General features: G+C 39.7%; 1 protein-coding gene across 2 annotated transcripts in view; it reads right to left on the reverse strand.

The window, feature by feature from the left end:
• The window catches only part of LOC106874311 (putative RNA helicase mov-10-B.1), a 50,472-nt gene that overhangs the window by 12,381 nt on the left and 14,521 nt on the right, over nucleotides 1-23,570 (reverse strand). For both annotated transcript variants that reach the window (XM_089365407.1, XM_089365400.1), the window contains 9 exons: nucleotides 23,123-23,227; nucleotides 21,679-21,847; nucleotides 19,456-19,592; nucleotides 16,660-16,833; nucleotides 12,567-12,714; nucleotides 8,937-9,110; nucleotides 7,806-7,903; nucleotides 5,522-5,712; nucleotides 2,597-2,736 (listed from right to left, as the gene is read on the reverse strand). In XM_089365407.1, the coding sequence (XP_089221533.1) occupies nucleotides 2,597-2,736; nucleotides 5,522-5,712; nucleotides 7,806-7,903; nucleotides 8,937-9,110; nucleotides 12,567-12,714; nucleotides 16,660-16,833; nucleotides 19,456-19,592; nucleotides 21,679-21,847; nucleotides 23,123-23,227 (1,336 nt within the window). The remainder of the gene's footprint in view (nucleotides 1-2,596; nucleotides 2,737-5,521; nucleotides 5,713-7,805; nucleotides 7,904-8,936; nucleotides 9,111-12,566; nucleotides 12,715-16,659; nucleotides 16,834-19,455; nucleotides 19,593-21,678; nucleotides 21,848-23,122; nucleotides 23,228-23,570) is intronic.

A 23,570-nucleotide genomic window follows, 5' to 3' on the forward strand; every position in this document is an offset into this window, starting at 1 on the left:
TGGACGAAGTATTTCAGGTTAGATATAAGTCACAAATACCCCAGAGTACAGTGAACATATATTTTCGTTCAAATATATATTTACGAGACGTCTCTGGGCGAAAATATACGGAATGATATGTCAAGAGTTTAAGAATGAAACGTTGACCAAATGGTGTTTCATTCAGTTATCTCCCTTACAGTGTTTCATTTTTTTTTAAGAAGCAGAGTGGGGCACCGAGAGAGAGAAGCCAATCATGGAACGAGTATGAGGTCACATGACCTGTGTAACTGTTAGGGCGGAGTACAAGCTCCATACCAACATCTAAATGAAAATGATAAGCTTAAAGAATTTGCTCTTAAAATAGTAATTTCTTTTTTTTTTCCCAACCACATGGTTCTGGGTTAGTGTCTTCTACTATAGCCTCGAGCCGACCAAACCCTTGTGAGTGCATTTGGTAGAGGGAAACTGAAAGAAGCCCGTCATATATATGTTTATGTGTCTGTGCTCGGCCACCCATTGTCACTTAACAACCAGTGTTGGTGTGTTTATGTCCCTGTAACTTAGCAGTTTGGCAAAAAAGACTGATCAAATAAGTACTAGGCTTACAATAAGTCCTTGGGTCTATTTGTTTGACTAAAGATGGTACTTCACCATGGCCGCCATCAAATGACCAAAACAAGAATAAAAGAATATATATATATTTCGATTTAAAACCAAATGGCCTAGCATATAAAAAAATCTGAAAATTCAGAAAAATTGTATTACATGTGTATAAGAAGGGATGACTACTAAGTGGACATCCTATATGCTAGAAAGAGGTCATTAACGACCCAACCACAATTAATTCTTTTATTCTATATATTTTTCATTTTGTCTTGCTCGCTATGCTCTGGTGTCTTGCGAAATTTTTTTCTGGAGACCATTATTTCTCTTTGTGGTTGGGTCGTTAATGACCTCTTTCTAGCATATCGGATGTCCAATTAGTGGTCATCTCTTCTCATACACACACAAATATACATATATAACCATTCGAGCATGGCCATTGCCAGTACCACCTGACTGACCCTTGTGCTGGTGGCACGTAAAAGCACCCATTACACTCTTGGAGTGGTTGGCGTTAGGAAGGGCATCCAGCTGTAGAAACTCTGCCAAATCAGATTGGAGCCTGGTGCAGCCTTCTGGCTTGCCAGTCCTCAGTCAAACCCTCCAACCCATGCCAGCATGGAAAGCGGACGTTAAACGATGATGATGATGATATATATTTTATTATATATATGTATTCCTTGTACATATGTGTGTGTGCATTTGTCCAATACAGTCACTTGATGACTGGTGTTTGTGTGTTTACATCCAATAGTGGTTCAGTACCAGGCTTAAAAAAAAAGTACTGGGGTTGATTCGGTCGACTGAAAGTCTTGAAAGCTGTGCCCCAGCATGGTCGTAAAGTAACAACTAAGAATGGCTGAAGTCAAAGCATTTTCCCACCATGAGAGAGTGGAACCCGTTTCTAGCATTCCATGTAAACCGAAGCAAGCAACTGAACACACAGCAAAATCATCATGTTAGTCATCATCATCGTTTAATGTCCGCTTTCCATGCTAGCATGGGTTGGACGATTTGATTGAGGACTGGCAAACCAGAAGGCTGCACCAGGCTCCAATCTGATCTGGAAGAGTTTCTACAGCTGGATGCCCTTCCTATAGGGCAATATTGCTGTGGTCAGATGTCCAGCTCTTTAACACTTTCGTTACTGTATTTAGCTATCCTATTGGTCTCACATGTGTTGGCACCCTTGTGGACTGCTGATCACCACCTTTCTCTGTCTACCATTCCCTGTCCACACTGTCAAAGACTCTTTCGGGTGCAGATTGGCCTCACTAGCCATCTGTGGACCCACAAAACAAGCCCACCCACACCCCAGGATGACTAGATGGTCTTTGTCGCATCGACGGACAAACTACACTGTATTTCTGTTGAGAGGCTCTGTGTTTCTTTCAATTACTTTAAATATAACAAAGAATTTAGTAAAATAACTTTGTTATCATTAAGCTAGTGTTAGGAACATAAATTGTGACTAAGGTTTGGTGGAAGATTTTAATTCAAAACTTATGAAAACAAAACATTCGTACTCAGAGCCAGATCCGGTTTCAGCCAGGTTGGTATTGAAAGAGTTAAATTAATCATGTGTTAACCCTTTTGTCACCATATTTCTGTTGAGATGCTCTGTGTTTCAACCAATTTCAAATATAACAAAGAATTTAGTAAATTAACTTAGTTATTATTAAGCTAGTGTTAGGAACATAAATTGTGACTAAGGTTTGGCTCTGAATACAAATGTCTTGTTTTCATAAGTTTTGAATTAAAATCTTCCACCAGAGCTGGTTTCAGCTGGGTTAGTAACAAAAGGGTTAAGCTAGTGACCAGTTTATCTCCAATGGTCACCTGAATAGTCAACTTGAAGCTGTTTGAGAAAAGACAGCCTTCTGGAAATAACAGTGAAATCTCATTCAAACCATAATGAACTGCCTTAAAAAGGAAGGGAAACGAGCATAGCTAAGGTATGCGTAGCTCTAGATATACCATCCACATGGAATGGACAACATTTATTCCTTACCTTCAACTCATTGTCATAGAAAAGTTCATTCGGGATTTTAATAATTGCAGGATGTGATCGATAATTGTTCAATAATTTGATCACCATTGTGTTTCTGTAGTTACTGTTCGACTCCATAAGGCGTTCTATCAGAGGGACATCTATAAAGAGACAGCAATAATAATTAATAATCACAAAAATAATTCATTCTATTAGGTTGGTGCATAATTATTGCAGCTTTTTTCCAACAAATTTTATTCAACAAAAACGATAACATTTAACAAAAACATCTTTAAATGATTATTCCAGAGCATATTCACCATCTACTTCAATTACTGCTTCCCATTTGCTTGGCAGACGGTCAGATGGTCATTTAAAGATGTTTTTTTTTAAATATTCTTGTTTTTGTTGAAAAAAAGCCACAGTAATTGTGCACCAACTTAATAATTTGAGCAAAAATCCAGCAATTCTGCGGGAAGGGGCAATTAACTGACCGGCACTTCATTTTACTGACCCTGTAAGGACGAAGGGCAAAGTTGACGATAGCGATCTTTGAATTCAGATGATAAAAGAGTTGGAAAAGATGCAACTAAGCCATTTGTCCAACGCATTAATAATTCTACCAGCTTGCACCTTCAAATAATAATAATGGTATTTGTTCTAGATTTTGCCAGAAGGGCAGTAATTCTGGGGGAGGGGCTAAGTTGATTACATTGATTCTCAGTGTTTAGCTGGTACTTATTTTATCGACTCCGAAAGAATGAAAGACAAAGATGGCCTCAGCAGAAACTAATCTTGGAACATAAAGACAGAAGAAATACTGCAAAGCATTTTGCCCAGTATGCCATGGTTCCTGCCAGTTCACCACATCAACATAAATAATAATAATAATAATAATAATAACAATAAAACAATAAAGAAGAGTGCGACTGTTATCAAATGAACAATATTTTGACATTTCGTTTCTTTACTTTCTGGAGGAGTAACATCAATCCTATAAATAGCAATAACAATAATAATAATAAATGCCCGGATGCAGTACCAGGCAGTGGCTCTCGTGACTTCTGGTCTTAACTGATTGGAAGTGTTATCATGTACATTGTTTTGTCTTGGTATAAAAAGATGGGTTACAGCAAATATTCTTCTCAATACCACAGATTTGCTTGTCAGTTGTTTGACTGTAACCAGTTGAGCATGTCCCTTGGTGGCTGACGATATGTGCATCTCTGATCATGAGCAGAAGTAGTGGGGGAGCATCATAGCCATGTGTTGAGAGAAATTCTTTGGGGTTTGAATAATTCACCTTTGGAAACATGGGTGCTTTGTTCATCATCCTTAAACAAACCTCATACAGAGACCTTTTGAGGTTTCATATATTTTACCCCAGTGTCACTTTGATGGCATGCACTTCTCTCTCTCAATAATAATAATAATAATAATAATAATAATGATGATTTCAAATTTTACCACAAGGACAGCCATTTTGGGGAAAGGGATGTGTCAATTACATTGATTCTCAGTGTTTAGCTGGTACTTAATTTATCAACGATGAAAGGCAACGTCGTCCTTGGCAGAACTTGAACTCAGAACATAGTGGCAGACGAAATACTGCTCACAATTCTGCCAGCATGCTGCCTTAATAATAAGAATGATGATGATGATGATGATGATGGTGGTGGTGATGATAATAATAATAATAATCCTTTCTATCATAAGCACAAGGCCTGAAATTTGGGGGAAGGGATTAAGTCAATTACATCGATCTCAGTGCATAACTAGTACTTATTTAATTGACCCTGAAAGGATGAAAAGCAAAGTTGACCCTGGTGGAATTTGAACTCAGAATGTAGCAACAGACGAAATACTGCTAAGTACTTCACTTGGCATGCTAAGGATTCCGTCAGCTCACAGCCTTCACAATAATAATTCTATTCCACTTTAGCATTGTCTCTTATTCCATTATCATTGTCATCAGCTTCATTATTATTGTCATCAAATTCTTGTTGGGGCAAGCGAAAGCGAAATCGTGATGGCACCTATACCAGTGGAGCACTAAGAGCACCATCCGAGCGTAACCGTTGCCAGAGCAGGTGTCTGGCTTCCGTGCCGGTGGCACGTAAATAGCACACACCCACTACACTCTCGGAGTGGTTGGCATTAGGAAGGGCATCCAGCTGTAGAAACTTTGCCAAATCAGACTGGAGCCTGGTGTAGCCTTACGGTTTGCCAGTCCTCAGTCAAATAGTCCAACCCATGCCAGCATGGAAAGCGGACGTTAAACAATGATAATGATGATCAGCAACATTAATATTGTGCATTTCCTGAAATCTTTCAGAGACATGTAAAGTTCTTTTCCATAATGTTCCCTGAACCACCAGCTGACCACCATTGCCAGACCTCAGCCAGACCAGTTGACCCTCACTCAACACACACCAATATTGAAGAGATAAAGAATTACTATATTGCAACTATGGTAGGTACTGCTGTTATGGTACCTGCCGTAATTTGTGCTGATCAACACAGCCACCATAATTGTCTGTTGAAAAAATTCAAAATGAGAATTGAATAAATCAAGACCAGCAGCATTTGATGTCCATTTTTCCATGGTGGCATGGGTTGGCTAGTTTGACCAGAGCTGTTTTGGCATGGTTTCTATGGCTGGATGCCCTCCAAAACACCAACCACTCAACAGAATGTACTGGATGCTTTTTATGTGGCACCAGAACAAATGGTTTCTCTATATAGCACAGGATCTTTTCACATGTGGTATTGGAACCAGTGGGGTTGCTAAGAAACTTGCAGAACAAAGACCTTGAGAGAGGGAGTGGAACCAAGGAAAGTGGTTGTGTACCAGGTGAGAAGTTAGTGTGTGATTAGAGCAAAAATGTTTCAATATCTGAAAGAATTAAAATAAAATAATTTCGAAAACAAGAGATAGAGTCTTACCATATCCAGCATTTCTGGCTTGTTCACTTTTGAACACTGGATCCAACTGCTTTGGATCACCTGCAAGAATTATTCGAGTATTTTCATCAATCTGACCAACCAACGGCACAAGTGTCTCTGCTTCTGTGGCAAAACCAGCCTCATCTACAAATATGTGGCTGAAATGACCCTTGTACCTGAGAAGTGCAAACCTGGAAATGAATACATAATAAATCACATTAGGTTGGTTGGGCAGATGGAGCTCATTAGTCCCCCACCCCCTCGGTGGGGGGAGGGGGCAAAACACATCCATGGGAAGTAAAATTGGGTTTTCAAACCTCAGCTGTTGCCTTGTAGTCATACTTAGCTATGGGTAAGGTTTTGAGAATAAAATCTGAGGTATATGCTGTCTACATTCTCATTCTGGCAGCTCTTGCTGCAGTGGTGGTGCCAGATTCCAACAGTAGCACCAGCAGGGATGCATTTACGTGGCACACGAGCCTGCAAGATTAGAAACGTTGGAGACGTTTGCTGGGAACATCCTGCATGCAAGGACAACCATGATTTTACTTAACATAATATGTCTTTTCAAACGCAGCAAACAGCCAGAAGCCTTGGTCCTCTATCATCCTCTCTGTAGATCCTTTCCTCTCCTCTTCCTGGTTCTACTTCTTCCACACGTTTTCTCTACAATTTGAAATCAGCACCTCTTGATGCATCTGTCTGCATTCGTATGCATTACATGGCCATTCCAGCACAGTCTGCTCTCTTACACACTACATCTAATGCCTTGTATACCCAGTTTGTCTCTCAAACTACTTACATCCTATTGTATAGTCACACTGACAATACCCCTCCAGTGGGGAATTCTGGCTTCGTTTCCACAGCTTCCCTCAACTGCTAGGGTGTGACACTTTTTCACACAACTGTCCTCATTCATTTACAACACAAGACCAGTGCAGTCATCTCCCTTGCACACCACATCTGATGCTTCTTAGGTCCAACTTTTCTCTCAAGATACTAGCACTTTGTCAATTATGCACACTGACATTACACATTCAGTGGAGCATACTGGCTTCATTCCTTGCAAGCTTACGCATGTCCTCAGCAGTCATGGCCCATGTTTCACTGCTATGTAGCATGGCTGTTCACACACATGCATCATACAGTCTACCTCTCTTGACTGTTGTAGCTTTGGCTTATTTGCTTTTTACAGCATGGACTAAGTTCTATTCCTTGTACCACATCGATGACGATGATGACCATTGCATTCACATAGGTACAATTATTTATAGTCTGCTTACTTAAAAAAAAATCTAAATTTTTTTTGCAAGCTGCTCAAGAAAGGATGTGCAGATATAGAGCATGGATCTGAGAAGAGAAGAGGGAAGATATAAAACAAAGACGGAAAAAACAACACCGATGGATATATGAGGAAATGAATGTAGACCGGGGATGCGGAAAGCCCTGCCTGTGGGTGCAATTATGTCCACAAGCTCATTTTATTGCGCTTGCAGGGTGATATAAAATTTATACAATATTCCTAAGCGTATTTTCGACATAGGTCACATTTCCACTACGGCTTAAAACTGTTAGACTCAAACAGAAACTCGTCCGGTAATTGCCATTTGAATGGAAATTTTGTTTCCATTATAAAACACATATTGCTAGGTTTGTACCACCCCCTAGAGACCGAACTACACTGTAGCTGAAAAATAAAGAATACCTCATAAGTATTACAGACATCCTAAATTCAGAGGCAGCGTTAATTTAATGTCTTAAACTTATCTTTATTAATGTTTATTGAATTAAACAGATATATATACAAGATTTACACAGATATAAGAGTTAGAACTTGTGATCCACCCGTGGACCTTTTTCTTTGGAAATTTTTACCCGATGCACGAAGAAGTTTCTCTACCTCTGATGTAGACAAACATCAAGAATATTTAAAGAAAGCTAAACAATGAATGCTATAAAAATTCATCCTTTCATTCTTAAATAGGTCCATGTTTAAATAGAATTTCGAAGGATTGGAGTGAACTAGAGGGACAGGTACATGTTGAGGGTATGCAGCAGATTCCATTCTGTGGAATTTACATGGGTGCTGCTAATATAAAATTGAGACAAAAAATATGCAATAGAACTGTGGAATTGTGTTCCAAAAATCACATTAATATATTGATAAACATAAAAGAATTGATTTACGAAACCAGTCTAAATTCACAATTATTTTAGAATCTAATTGAAACACACAAGGGGTATATTTTGGTTAGAAATAAAGAAACAAAATGGTTGAACCTACCTTCCAGCTGTTATTAGAGTGGTTAACACTATTTGGTAACTCTCAAAGATACCAGGATTTTTCAATTCTTTTTGATCAGTGACAAGATTTGTGATAGTCTGCAATGAAAGACATAATTATCGTCTTTGCCATACTTCTTCATAATGTCTGAATTAATCCTAACACTATCTATGATTTGACCACAATGAACAGTGGCATGTCTGTGTGGTTAAGAAGCTTGCTCCCCAACCACATGGTCATGGGTTCAGTCTTATTGTATGGCACTTTGGGCAAGAGTCGTCTATTGCTCAGCAAAGGCTTGCGAATAGATTTGGCAGATAGAAGCTGAAAGAAACCTGTCATGTAAGTCTATATATGTAGGTGTGTGTGTGTGTCTTGTCTTGACATTATGTAATTAAAGGACAGGGGGGAAACAGGAGATTGGTGACAGGAAAGGCATCCAGCTGTAGAAAATCTCCTTCAACAAATTTCATCTGACTCATGCAAGCAAGGAAAAGTAGACATTAAAACAATGATGATGATGATAGTGGTGGTCACTGTCATTTATCCATTGCACTTTCATCCTTGAGCACACATCAGCCAATACCCTGAATACCCTCTCACCTCACCTCCTGTTTCCTCCCACTGTATGCCAGGTTGCTATATTTGTCTCATTTGCCTGAAGCCACCTTCTCACATCTTTCACATTAACATTGATCTAAAAATACATCCCCAACGGATGCCTTTCCAAACACCAACCACTCCCAGATTGTAGTCAGTGCTTTTTACATATCACTGGCACAGGAGCCAGAGGGAGCTGGCATCAACCATGATCAGATGGTGCTTTTTGTGCCACTGGCACGGGAGCCAGTCAAGGTGGTGATGGCATCGGCCAAATTCGGACGGTGCTTTCTACGTGCCACCGACACAGAAGCCAGTAGGGGTGAGAATTATTCACATTGTTTTGAATTAATCATGCATTACCTTGTAGCTTTGATATTTCAATGACATGATTGTGTATTTTTAGAATGACATTGTAGGGTAGGTGTGAGAGGCCAGACCTGGCAGTTTGAATACTAAAAGCTTAAGGTTTCTCATTGCATCTATTTCATTCAAATGGGTCACTGAAATACTACCAAAATAATTCCTTACCTTAATTTTTTTAGGAATTTCAGCAGGATTGTAGGTTGAAGCATAGCATCTGTGAAGGGTCTTTTTGTGCTCTGCTTTCGGAATAAATTCCATCAACTTCATGGTTATTTCATCAACATGTTTATTAAACGGAGCACAGACCAGGATCTTGGCGTCCTTCTTCATAGTGTAAACCTGGTTTGAATAAAGATTAAAGTTAGGATAGTGGATGGAGGTAGGGAGGTGAAAAAAAAAAACAACAAAAACAAAGGAGGTAGGAGGTTGGTGATGGTGGGAGTGTAGTGGATGATAAAGGTTAGGGGTAGGAGTGAAGTTCAATATTTTAAACAAAAAATTATGAACATAGAAAAAAATATATATATTAATCTCTATTTTTGTATGCGGTGTAAATTAACCAAATATAAGCAAATTGCAACCTTACAATTACTGAGATAATTAAGAACTGTTAACCCTTTTCTTACAATATTTCTGTAGAGATGTTCTGTGTTTCTTTCAATTAATTTTAAATATAACAAAGAATTTAGTAAAATAACTTTGTTATCATTAAGCTAGTGTTAGGAACATAAATTGTGACTAAAGTTTGGTGGAAGATTTTAATTCAAAACTTATGAAAACAAGACATCTGAACTCAGAGCCAAAGGCGGTTTCAGCCAGGTTGGTATCAAAAGGGTTAATGTAACGGTAGATGTGTATTTTTATATAACATGAACCTCTCACGCAATTGTTTTTTTGCCAAGAGTTTCATCTCAGGCCGTTCTCATCACATATATATATATGTACGTGTAGATGTATGTGTGTGTTTAATAACGTACATACCAGGCGTGCAAACACACACACTCACAGACACATTCATATACAAAATATGACACGCACACACACTCTCACATAGTCACACACATTTAGTAGGAGAGACACATACAGACATAAATTCATGCATGTCAGTCGTCATGTGTATATGTAAATGTGAGTGTGTGTGTTTAACGACGTACCTAACACACAACCATACACACACAGTCAGAGGGACATACACACTCATACACCGATACATACACACTCATATATGACATTGTTGTCATGGTATAAAATGTCCTTTACTATCTTGTACATATCGAATGCACACACTCATAAAAGTGAAACAATATTATATCACACAAAGATCACAATTTGTAGACAGAAATTACAAACCCCATTTCAGTATGTAAAACTGCAGAAGGAAATAGGATGAAAAAACTCAAGCCACTTTAGGATATTTTTTCTGTGTTCCATGTCTTCCAGGGTCCTACCTCTTCCACATGTTCCCTTTACCAGTGGTGGCTCGTGTATGGGCACTGTGGAACTGCAGCATCCCCTATTTTCACTCAATATTATTGATAACATTCAATATAATGAGTCCTTTTTTTTCTTTATACTTGTATATTATATAATCCTTAAGCTTTATGTCAGTAGCCATCCCCTAGTTTATGAAAAAAAAATACAACAATCCTTGTATAGAACTGTGTGCTTCACAGTTCCAGCGACGTAGTGTTTGGCTGTTGTGTGCATGCTCACATATCTGAGATAGGAAGCTGTATGCTAGGGAGAGAGAGCACTGTGCTTCACACAGTGCCAACCCCAGTGTTCCAGTGAAAGGTAGTGTTTCTTTTTGACTCTGCGTGTGTTGTGCCTGAAAACGTGTTTATATTCTTGAATGTGATAAAGCATAGAATTAAATTATTATTCTGCTTCCAGGTACAGTGTTGCTGCCAGGATTTAAAAAATAGGGCAGATTTCCACCCCTTTTTTTGTAATTTAGGAGGGATTTTTGAAAAACAAAGGGGAATTCGCAGCGGTGTTCAGTGAACAAATTAAACACATTACCCAGCAGTGGCTAAAACACAAACCAATCAAGTTTATGTATAAATTTTCTTTTTATATGTTTGTTTCCTTTTACACAATATTAAAACAATGGCTAAAAAGTTTCTGAAGCAGCACCCACCACTAATTTTACCTATGAGCCACCACTGCCCCTTACAATTAGTGCCTGGCACCTCTTGATGCAACTGTCCAGGGATTCTTTCAATTTCTAAGTACACTCACAGGGCTTTGATTGTCCAGAGGTTAGAGTAGAAAAAACTTGCCCAAGCCTAATTTATGTAGGATGGAAGGAACTTAAAAATAACATACAGTTATAAGTGTATGTAAGCATGATCTCTCAACATTTATACAGTTCCATATGTATACATAAAAATCATAGCTGTGGCCAGTGCCCCCAACTGGCTCCCGTTCCAGTGGCATGTAAAATGCATCATCCAAATGCGGTCGATGCCAGTGTCCCTGGACTGGATCCTGTGCCGGTGGCATGTAAATAGCACCCACTACACTCTCGGAGTGGTGGGCGTTAGGAAGGGCATCCAGCTGTAGAAACACTGCCAGATCAGATTAGAACCTGGTACAGCCTTCTGGCTTGCCTGTCTTCAGTCAAACTGTCCAACCCATGCCAGCATGGAAAGCGGACGTTAAATGACAATGATGATGATTAATGATATATATATATATATATATATAATACAAATAGTAAATGAGTATATGCATATATATGTACATGTATGTACATACTTACATCTACCTGTATATCTATGTACAGGACATTGCAAACAAAGCGTAGACAAAATGATAAATGAGTAAAGAAAACACACAGGCTACATAGAGAACATCTCCTTCATCAGCTGCCCCCATTCTAACACAGGCGTTTCGTAGGGCAGGACGCATCGTTAAAACGGCTCTTCCCACGGACCACAAATTAAATTTAAATTAAAATTAATTCAAATTAAATTTGTAACGTGGAGGAATGTAGTGGCGGACAAAACAAAACAGGAAAACAAAACAGTGAGAACAAACGAAAAGGCTACACGGCCAGACGTGAAAAAAATATGTATGTGCTGGACACTGTGAAGCAACGAACTGGAAAGGAGACGAAGAATTGTTCGTGCTAGCTTCGCGAAAGCAAAGATATGAAAGAAAGATAAGTAGCCAGACACGTGAACAGGGAAGGGTAAGGAAAAAGAGTGGTAGAGGGAGAAAAAAAGGGGGATGAAGTAGAAGATAGGTGAGCAAAGAGAGACAGGGAGAAAGAAAGAGATATAGTAGAGAAGGAGAGGCAGAGAACAAAAGATGGAAGAATGAGAGGGGGAGAGAAAGATACAAAGGTAGACAGGAACTTACTTGCAAGGAGGACGCGTAGCGTTCGATCATTTAATACAAATAGTAAATGACTATATGCATATATACGTACATGTATGTATATATATATGTATATGCCATCCGGTTTCACCAGTCCTCAGTCAAATCGTCCAACCCATGCTAGCATGGAAAGCGGACGTTAAACGATGATGATGATGATGATATATATATATATATATATATAATACACACACACACACCATCCATTTGTGTCAATTATGCAATGATGTTAAAACACCAAAGATCGCATTTAGATTGGATTTCATTTGACAAATACCCCAATTAACGTTGATCTAAAAATACATTCTCTAATATAGTCTTCATCTGTATTTGTTTCCAGATGGATTTAGCTGCTGCTCCTGGCAGATCAGTACTCGCCAGACGCAATGAATAGAACAGAAATTAGCTTACCTGCTTAATAGCTTCCAAAATGGTGGTTGTTTTACCAGTTCCAGGAGGACCAAACACAATAAAAGGAGCTCGACAATTCTGTTGAGAAAAAACTTGCTGTATAGCCATTTGCTGTTCCTCGTTATCCTTCATTTGTTTGTTAAAAAAGCTGAAATAATAATAATAATAATATTAATAAAAGGAACAGCTGAAAATCATTTGAGGATTATCTCTGGCTTACCATCCATGCAAGTCCATATCTTTATAACTTAGAGGTTCAACATTAGAGACTGACAGAATAAGTATCAGGCTTAAAAAAATAAATCCAAGGGTCGATTCATATGACTAAAACTTCAAGGCAATGCTGCAGCATGGCTGTAGTCTAATGACTGACACAAGAAAAAGACTAAAAATGTGCGTGTGTGTGTATATATCTGTTCATATGATGATATCTCCACAATGTGTTGATGATATCTCCACAATGTGTTGATGAGATAAACATGTAACCGCTACCAATATAGCAAGAGATTTCTCTGCAAAGGTCTAAAGTAGACTCCTTATGGATCGATTTCCTTACTCTTTTACTTGTTTCAGTCTTTTGACTGTGGCCATGCTGGAGCACCGCCTTTTAGTCGAGCAAATCGACCCCAGGACTTATTCTTTAGAAGCCTAGTACTTATTCTACCGATCTATTTTGCCGAACCGCTAAGTTACAGGGACATAAACACACCAGCATCAGTTGTCAACCATGTGGTTGGTAAGCTAGCTACTTACCACACAGCCACTCCTACTCCTTGTTTACTTTTTGCTATTTACCTTTTACCCTGAAGATGTGTAAGGTAATTTATCTATTTAACTTGAATTTGACAGTTAAATATAGCCTTATACAGAAATGTTGACATAGGAATAAATTTCAATAATAATGGATATTAGCGTCAAAACTCTCATTTAAATTTTTGATCATCATCATCATCATCATCGTTTAACGTCCGCTTTCCATGCTAGCATGGGTTGGACGATTTGACTGAGGACTGGTGAAACCGGATGGCAACACCAGGCTCCAGTCTGATTTGGCAGAGTTTCTACAGCTGGATGCCCTTCCTAACGCCAACCACTCAGAGAGTGTAGTGGGTGCTTTTACGTGTCACCCGCACGAAAACGGCCACGCTCGAAATGGTGTCTTTTATGTGCCACCCGCACAAGCCAGTCCAGGGGCACTGGCAACGATCTCGCTCGAAAATCCTACAGGAGCCAGTCAGGCGGTACTGGCAACGGCCACGCTCAAAATGGTGCATCTCATGTGCCACCCGCACAAGAACCAGTCCAGGGGCACTGGCAATGATCTTCCTTGGCTTGCCGGGTCTTCTCACGCACAGCACATTTCCAAAGGTCTCGGTCAGTAGTCATCACCTCGGTGAGGCCCAATGTGTGAAGGTCTTGCCTCACCACCTCAGCCCAGGTCTTCCTGGGCCTACCTCTTCCACGGGTTCCCTTAACTGTTAGGGTGTGGCACTTTTTCACGCAGCTATCCTCCTCCATTCTCACCACATGTCCATACCAGCGCAATCGTCTCTCTTGCACGCCACAACTGATGCTTCTAATGTTCAGCTTTTCTCTCAAGATACTTACACTCTGACGGGTATTCACATTGACATTGCACATCCAACGGAGCATACTGGCTTCATTCCTTGCGAGCTTACGTATGTCCTCAGCAGTTACAGCCCATGTTTCACTGCCATGTAGCATGGTTGTTCGTACGCATGCGTCATACAGTCTGCCTTTTACTCTGAGTGAGAGTCCCTTTGTCGCCAGCAGGGGTAAGAGCTCTCTAAACTTTGCCCAGGCTATTCTTATTCTAGCAGCTACACTTTCAGCGCACCCACCCCCACTACTAACTTGGTCGCCCAGATAGCGGAAGCTATCGACTACCTCTAGTTTTTCACCCTGGAATGAGATAGAAGTTGTTTCCTGTTTGTTTGCAGTCTTTATTGCACCTGAACATCTGCCACAAACAAAAACTAACTTGCTAGTTAACCTGCCTTTGATGTTGCTGCACCTCTTATGTGTCCATAGCTTGCACCGGGTATATCTTATAGAGTTACTACCTACTCCTTTTCTACATACTGAGCAGGGCCATCTACCTGAAGGGGTTTGTGTTTTATCTACCTTCCTACTTATTAGGATTTTGGTTTTAGCTAGTTTGACTCTAAGGCCCTATATATATATATCAATCATCATCATCGTTTAACACCCACTTTCCATGGTAGCATGGGCTGGACAATTTGACTGAGGACTGACGAAGCGGATGGCTGCACCAGGCTCCAATCTGACCTGGAAGAGTTTCTACAGCTGGATGCCCTTATATTATACATACATATACATACACATATATACATATATACATACACATACATACATATATACATACACATACATACATATATATACATATATACATACACATACATACATATATATACATATATACATACACATACATACATATATATACATATATACATACACATACATACATATATATACATATATACATACATACACATACATACATATACATATATACATACATACACATACATACATATATATACATATATACATACATACACATATATACATATATACATACATACACATACATACATATATATACATACACATACATACATATACATATATACATACACATACATACATATACATACACATACATACATATACATACATACATATACATACATGTATATATATATATATATATATATATATATATATATATATATGTTGTTGTTGTTGTTGGCACTCCGTCGCTTACGACGTCGAGGGTTCCAGTTGATCCGATCAACGGAAACAGCCTGCTCGTGAAATTAACGTGCAAGTGGCTGAGCACTCCACAGACACGTGTACCCTTAACGTAGTTCTCGGGGAGATTCAGCGTGACAGTGTGACAAGGCTGACCCTTTGAATTACAGGCACAACAGAAACAGGAAGAAAGAGCGAGAGAAAACTGTGGTGGAAGAGTAGAGCAGGGTTCGCCACCATCCCCTGCCAGAGCCTCGTGGAGCTTTAGGTGTTTTCGATCAATAAACACTCACAACACCCGGTCTGGGAATCAAAACTGCGAGTCCACTGCCCTAACCACTGGGCCGTTGCGCCTCCATATATACATACATACATACATATGAATATATATATGTATACTGTTGTATCTGGGGAGAGACATTCTCTTTTGGTGCCTTATAATTTAACACACTCGTTGGTACAATTTCCACTTATTTCCTTTTTATTTTTCTAAAATTTTCGTTGCATCTTGCAACCTTTTCAATTCTTGTCTCTCAACAATTGAAAAAGTTGCAAGACACAACGAAAATTTCAGAAAAATGTTCAATCAAATCCAGTTAATTTACAAAATTCTTTATATTTAAAATAATCAAACAGAGCATCTCAACATAAATGCGGTAACAAAAGGCTTAATGTCCATTTTTCCATGCTGGCACAGAATGGACAGTTTGACAGGAGTTGGTAAACCAGAGAGATGCACCAGACTACATTCGGCATGGTTTCTAAGGTTGGATGCCCTTCCTAACGCCAACCACCTTGCTGGATGTGCTGGGTGCTTTTTCTGTCGCACCAGCATAGGACGTGGGTGTAGCATTGGTAACAGAAGAGAAAGAGATGTCAAGATGGTCTCTACTCCTGCCATTTGACCAACAGTAAGTTGCTGGCAAGAGCAACAGCCAAACCCAGACATGCATATTCTAGAAATTAGAATCAGAACCACAAAATATAGATGGGAAAATTGTAGAATGTTCTCTCTGACTCCTCTACTATTGGCACCTCTGACTCCTACTCCGACTCCTCTTTATGTAATTAAGTGATTGTGGTCTACATATCTCAAAGAATATGCATACGTTTGTACTTTGAGTAGGCCTATAGGTTAGAACTGGTTTATATTAAAGAACAAAGACATTGTGAGTCGGAGTCGGCATAGTTTTACCGAATCCAGCTAACCCTTAATTGTTTGCCTCCACAGCCCTGATCAACACACAACATTCTCAAAAAAAAAAAAAAACAAAAAAAAAAAAAAACTTACTTTAATTTCAAGGAATCTTCATGGCTTTTGTGTATTATCCCTTTTGGAAATATAACATCTCCAAAATTTTCTCTTTCTATCAAATCCAGTGCTGCATGCATCATGAAAGCATTAAAATTGGTTGGTTCATAATGGAGATAAAATTCCTTATCTGGATTGAATATCTGGAGAAATCTGTGGAGGATGACACAGAAACAGCAATTATAAAAACAGTTTATCAAAATACGGGGAGCGGTTGTGGAAGGTGTGAAGCATTTTAATATTCCGTTTTTCTTTTACTAGTTTCAGTCATTTAACTGCGACCATGCTGGAGCACTGCCTTTAGTCGAACAAATTGAACCCAGGACTTATTCTTTGTAAGCCAAGTATTTAATCTATTGGTCTCTTTTTGCCGAACTGCTACATTAAGGGGATGTAGACATACCAACATTGGTTGCAAAGCGATGGTAGTGGAACAGGCACAAACACACCACTATATACATACACACACACACATGTACATATATATGTAAACGAGGCTGCAAAGAGACAGTTTTGGAGACGCCACTATAAAAGGTTGCTCAATAAAGAGAATGAATGGGAGAAAGATAGTCTGCCAAATGTCGACCCAACAGAGGGACCAGCTATCCTAATTGACAGTACCTTGGTAGATAAAGCAATTAAGAATATGAAGACAGGGAAAGCCCCCGGCCCATCAGGAATCACTGCAGAGGTGCTCAAAATATCCGGCAGTGTCAGTTATGGCATAGTCACCCGTATAGTAAACCAGGTGATAAACGGAGAGAATCATGTTAATGGATGAAGGGTGGATAACGAAAAAAAAAAAAAAAAAAAAAAGAGCTGCAGTCAGTGAGATGAAGGGTGGGAAGCTGTTTTAAGGAAGAAATTTGGCAGAGGGATCAGTTGTGTGCACACACACACACACACGCATATATACATATATATGTACAGCACTTGCTGAACTCAGTATTGCTAAAGGGGTCAGGTCTTTTTCAGAACCTGATATTGAGAGTCATTCCAGTTCTTTGTCATCTCCCCTGTGAAGTTCCATGAAGCTCCTCAGGTAACTTTCCATCACTCCATCCCATGTCTTTCTGCAATCTCCACCTGCATTAAATGATTGACACTTCTTCACACAGATGGCCACCCCATCTCCCTACCCAAACACTTTTCTTCCTCGCATTGCAGTCTACCCCCTAACCCTCCCTCACTTTGAAGGGGGAAAAAAAAAACTTTGTTACCTTCAATTTTCTCCAACCCTTTCTTACATTTGCTACTTTACTTTCAAAGAAAACACTTCACTTGCTAATTATATTCCCTAAGTAATAAAACCTGTCAACCACTAACAAGCCAATTAGTGAGTGTATTTTTCTATTGCTGATGTGCTCATAATGCATACTGCTCAAATGCATTGATTGCATATGAAGCATAAATTCTAGCGTTGGGCTCTCAGTCACGAGGTTGTGAGTTCGACCGAGCTGTGTGTTGTGTTCTTGAGCAAGACACTTTATTCCATGTTGCTCCAGTTCACTCAGCTGCAGAAATGAGTTGCGACATCAGTGGTGCCAAGCTGTATCGGCCCCTTTGCCTTTCCCTTGGATAACATCAGTGGCGTGGTGAAGAGAAGCTGGTACGCACGGGCGATCACTGGTCTTCCATAAACAACCTTGCCCAGACTTGTGCCTAAGAGGGGAACTTTCTAGGAGCAATCCTATGGTCAGTCATGAACAAAAGGGCTCTTTACTCTTTACCCTATGTATATATGTAGCCTTTTTTTTTCTTTTACTTCTTTTGGTCATTTGACTCTGGCCATGCTGGGTCACTGACTTGAAAGGTTTTAGTTGAACAAATTCACCTCAGAACTTATTATCATCCAAAATTCACTTGTCTGTGATGAAAAATATTCCTCCAGTACAGTTCTGACCTCATCTACAGAATTCATATTTTTAAGTCCAAATGATAATCAGATGAGGCAATGTGGTGGGTGGGGCATTGTTTCCCAGTCAAACTGCTCCAGCCTTTGGAATGTCGCTGGATGTGGCCGAGCATTATCCTGATGGAAGAACACCTTTCGTCTTGAAACCAAAAATGATTGTGTTCCTTCTAGTGCGGACTTAAGCTGCCCGCAATAGATCTCCTTTGTTATTGTATGGTTTGAGTTTAAAAGTTCAAAGTGGACTAAACCTTTTGTATCCCACTAAACAGACGATAACACCTTATGTGGGTGAAGATCTTTTTTAGCCTGGAGTGCTGGTGTTTTTCCTTTCCCTACCCACTGTCTTTGGTACTGGACATTTCTATAGAGAACCCATTTCTCGTCACTAGTCACTTTTCGGTCCAAAAGACGTTTATATATATCAATTATATTATAGATTCACCACATGGAGAAAAACAATTTTGGGTCCTTGAAACTTTTCATTACACAGACACTGTACACTTCCTTCAGTTTCTCTCAACCAAATCTAACGATAAGGCTTTGTTTGGCCTGGGGCTATGGTATAAGGCAGCCAGAATGCTGCACAGTGGGACTGAACCTGAAACCTGTTGGCTGGGAAACAATCTTCTTAGTTTGTGAAGAAGCAGTTGTTTCCTCAACCCTGACCATTCTGTCCTCCTTTCATGGATTGTCTATCTTGGACTACATTATCCAATTTGTCACTCACTTTACAAAATGCTACACAGTAATTTCAGTGAGATTTAGTTGTGCTTCTGAAAAAATCAGCCTCTTTATGCGATCAACTAGTTATCTGCTGCTAAATGCCATTCCAAACTCGAAAACAGAAAGAATAAACTTACTTTTTAGGGAATTCAAGTGTAGCAAAGTCTGAATTCAAATCTTTTACCCTTCCTTCGTAGCGGATAGGGGATACAGAATCACCATCCCTCTCATAGACATAGAGGAAAGCACCCACATATAGTTCATCTGTGTTCATCTGAGAAAACATTTGAAAATTAATTATGCCAAAGAGAGCAGTAATGATGATGATGATGATGATGATGAGAGTGATGATAATAGAGTGAAGTGAGGAAAACACTAATATCAAAGATGGTTGGCACTGATGATGACAGAGTTTTATTTTATTCTCATATTTTATTATATTGTATTTTCATTTTGAGATGTTTAGTCGATAGTGATTCTGCAAAAATATTTAGAATTTACATAATTTATCATCCTCATCATTTTATGTGTACTGGCACGATGCTGGATGGCTTGGCATGATCCAGATCAGTTCTTATTCAGCATTCCAACCCTTCTTAATGGGTTGGAATCTCACTCATACACTTCATGTTTGGTATGGTTTCTACAGCTGGATGTCCTTCCTAACACCAAACACACCATGAGTCAACTGGATGTGTTTTATCATGGCACCAACACTACAGAAGTTATCTTGTCCTTGCATTTTATTGTGCCAGTGGCTCTGTCGCATAAGACAAAACGCCTTCATTACTATAAATGTGTGTGTGACAAACAGAACGAGAGGAACTTACAGGGTGGGAATGGGGGGGGGGGGGAGAAGAAGGGCCGAATTGAGCATGTAGGTGGAGAAATGGGGGTGAAAAGAGTAATGGAAGAGAATGAGAGAGAGAAACCAGCTAGATGATTGTTGATGAGGGGATAGGATGGAGATAGAGAGAGAGAGAGGAAGAAAGGTTCTTACACACAACCCAATCATAAATTTCCCTTTGATCCTTCCCCTCCCCAGTGACCCTATATCCTTTACTCTTCCTGCTGCTCATTGCTCCCACTATTCTGCATCCTTCTATCTTCCCCCTCCCTCCATGGTTTTCTTTTTTGTTCATCCACACTTCAACCTTACCCATTTTGGCAGCTTACCTCCTACCCATCCACTTCTTTTCCGCTCTTGGCACAAGACCCAAATTTGTTTTGTGTGGGGGGGGCGGGCAGTCAATTAGATAGACCCCAGTACGCAACTGGTACTTAATTCATCGACCCCAAAAGGATGAAAGGCAAAGTTGACCTCAGCAGAAATTGAACTCAGAACTTAAAGACAGATGAAATATGGCTGAGCATTTCATCCAGCTCGCCGCCTTCCCACCCATCCACTTCTACACATCTTGTGGGGTCACCTGGTCATTATTATCTGTTTTGCAGCTCCTACCCATCAGTTTTCTTTCTCTCCACCTACCTTTGCCCCTCCACAATAAATGAAGGGGTAGACATGCAACTGTTCTGCCCACCCCTTGCACCCCAGCATGAAGCAGGGTTCACAATTCTGTTCAGTGTTTGGAAACTTCAATAGTGCGGGTGGCACGTAAAAAGCACCCACTACACCCTCAGAGTGGTTGGCATTAGGAAGGGCATCCAGCTGTAGAAACTTTGCCAGATCAGATTGGAGCCTGGTGCAGCCTCCTGGCTTGCTAGTCCCCAGTCAAACCATCCAACCCATGCCAGCATGGAAAATGGATGTTAAACAATGATGATGATGATGATAAAAGGGGTAGAAACATGTTTGTGCTACAGAGGAGATAGATGGTCACCCAGCCTCATATAGATGAATGTGGGTGGGAGTAACTGGGAACAGAGGTAAGGATAGGGGGGTGAGGTGTCTGGGAGTACTGTGAAGATACAAATGGTGAATGGAAAGAGGATGAGAAGAAAAGATCGAGACAAATGGGTGGATAAGTATGAAAGAATGTGAGACGAGAGTGACAGTTGGTGGGAGATGGGGTAGAGGTGAATGATGAACAAGGGTGGAGGGGTGGTCAATGGTAAACATGAGCATCTGGAGTTGAAGGAAGAGATAACAAATGGCAGTACAGAATTGGTGGACAGAAAAAGACTTGGAGATGCTCTGTGTTTCTTTCAATTAATTTTAAATATAACTTTGTTATCATTAAGCTAGTGTTTGGAACATAAATTATGATTAAGGTTTGGTGGAAGATTTTAATTCAAAACTTATGAAAACAAGACATTTGTACTCAAAGCCAGAGGCAGTTTCAGCTGGGTTAGTAAGGAAAAGGTTAATCAATAATTGGGCATAGAAACCTAAATCTTACCTCAAATTCAAAGATATCTGTCTTGTCGTCTTCTCTAACAAAACTGATGTTATAATAGCTATTTAATACCATATTTACATTGGAATATTCTGTTTTTAAGCAGAGATCAATCATCAGTTTCATTTTCTCAACATAATTCTCAGGAGTCAAGACTTTACTTAACACTGGACTGAAAAAGTAAAAAAAAAAATTTCTCTTTTACATTATTTTATTTGATGTTGTAAATGGACAATACTCCCCCCCTCCACCCAGTTGAGAAGTTTTGTTTTACAAGGTTCTTGGTGATCCCGTCGGTGCTGGTGTTACAAAAAAAGCACCCAGTACACTCTGTAAAGTGGTTGGCATTTGGAAGGACATTCAATCATAGAATGCCATACCAAAACTGACTGGAATTTGGTCTGGCTCCTGGCCTTGCCAGTTCCTGCCAAACTGTTCAACCCATGCCAGCATGGAAAACAGACATCAATTGATAATGACAGTGATGATGAACAATCTGGTGCATTTATTTTAGTGGCTTATCAATGTACAAGGTGAGCTTCTTTGCCCTAGGTGTTGAGAAGACACTCGGCAAGAAATGGAAACAAAATTGATGCAAGAGGAAAAAACTAATAATAATAATAATAATGGTTTCACATTCTGGCACAAAGCCTGCAGTTTTAGGATATAGGAGGATGGGATAAGGTCATTACTTTGGTGCCAGTACTTGACCAGTACAATATTCTTTTCTACTCTTGGCGCAAGGCCCGAAATTTTTGGGGCGGGGGGCAATTGATTAGATTGACCCCAGCAAGCAATTTATTGACACTGAAAGAATGAAAGGCAAAATTGACCTTGGTAGAATTTGAATTCAGAACGTAAAAACATACGAAATACCGCAAAGCATTTCGCCCGGCATGCTAATGATTCAGTCAGCTTGCCGCCTTATCAGAACAGCCTGCTCATGAAATTAATGTTTTAAGTGGCTGAGCACTCCACAGACATGTGTACCTTCAGTGTAGTTCTGGGGGAGATTCAGCATGACACAGAGTGTGACAAGGCTGGCCCCTTTGAATTACAGGTACAACAGAAACAGAAAAAAAGAGTGAAAGAAAGTTGTTGTGAAAGAGTACAACAGAGTTTGCCACCACCGACGAGAATAATGAGAAAAGTTTTGGATAGTTGAAAAGGACAGACAGCATGGTACTGTAGGCTGCATGCAGCAAACCTGCTATGCATGCAAGACTCCAGGAGTTCCAACAAAGCCTGAGATGAAAAGAATGATAATAATAATAATCTTACCCCTGTCTATACAAAGAAGGGCACATGACAATGTAGTTTTAGATATCTATTGAATTGATGGGCTGGTCATGACTGGACTACCTTTCACCATAGGACTATTTGATCATGATTGACTTACACAACAGCAACAACAGTAGTAGTAGTAGCAGCAGCAATAATAACTCACCAATTTCTTAATAAGCTATCCTTGCACATATCATGAAGACGGCTGTCAATTGTGCGTCGTTTCGCAGCAATTCTGACATTAGTGAAATGTTTCTCGGGCAGACCTCTACAAAATATTATGAAATATTAAAAAATTTAAAACATGAAAACAAATAATTTCTTTGGCTGGAGAGAACAAAAGAAAAAAATTTAAAAAAGAAAAAAATCATGATTTCATGTCTGCTTCTGAATGCTTCCAAGGAAAAGTCTGCAGCAGAGACCATGCCACTGCATTCTTACCAAAGAATTACATCAGCTACGTTACCCCCACACCAGAAATAAGGCCCAAATGTCTGCAGCTGAGTGGAATGTGCCACTTTGTGGTGGCGTCAAACAAAGTGGACTCCTCCAAGGACAGCCATAAAATGGAATGACAGATTAGATCCACTAACAAGAACAGATACACTTCA

Source organism: Octopus bimaculoides, chromosome 1 (assembly GCF_046866305.1).
Source record: "Octopus bimaculoides isolate indiv1 chromosome 1, ASM4686630v1, whole genome shotgun sequence".
Classification (NCBI taxonomy): Eukaryota; Metazoa; Mollusca; class Cephalopoda; order Octopoda; family Octopodidae; genus Octopus; species Octopus bimaculoides.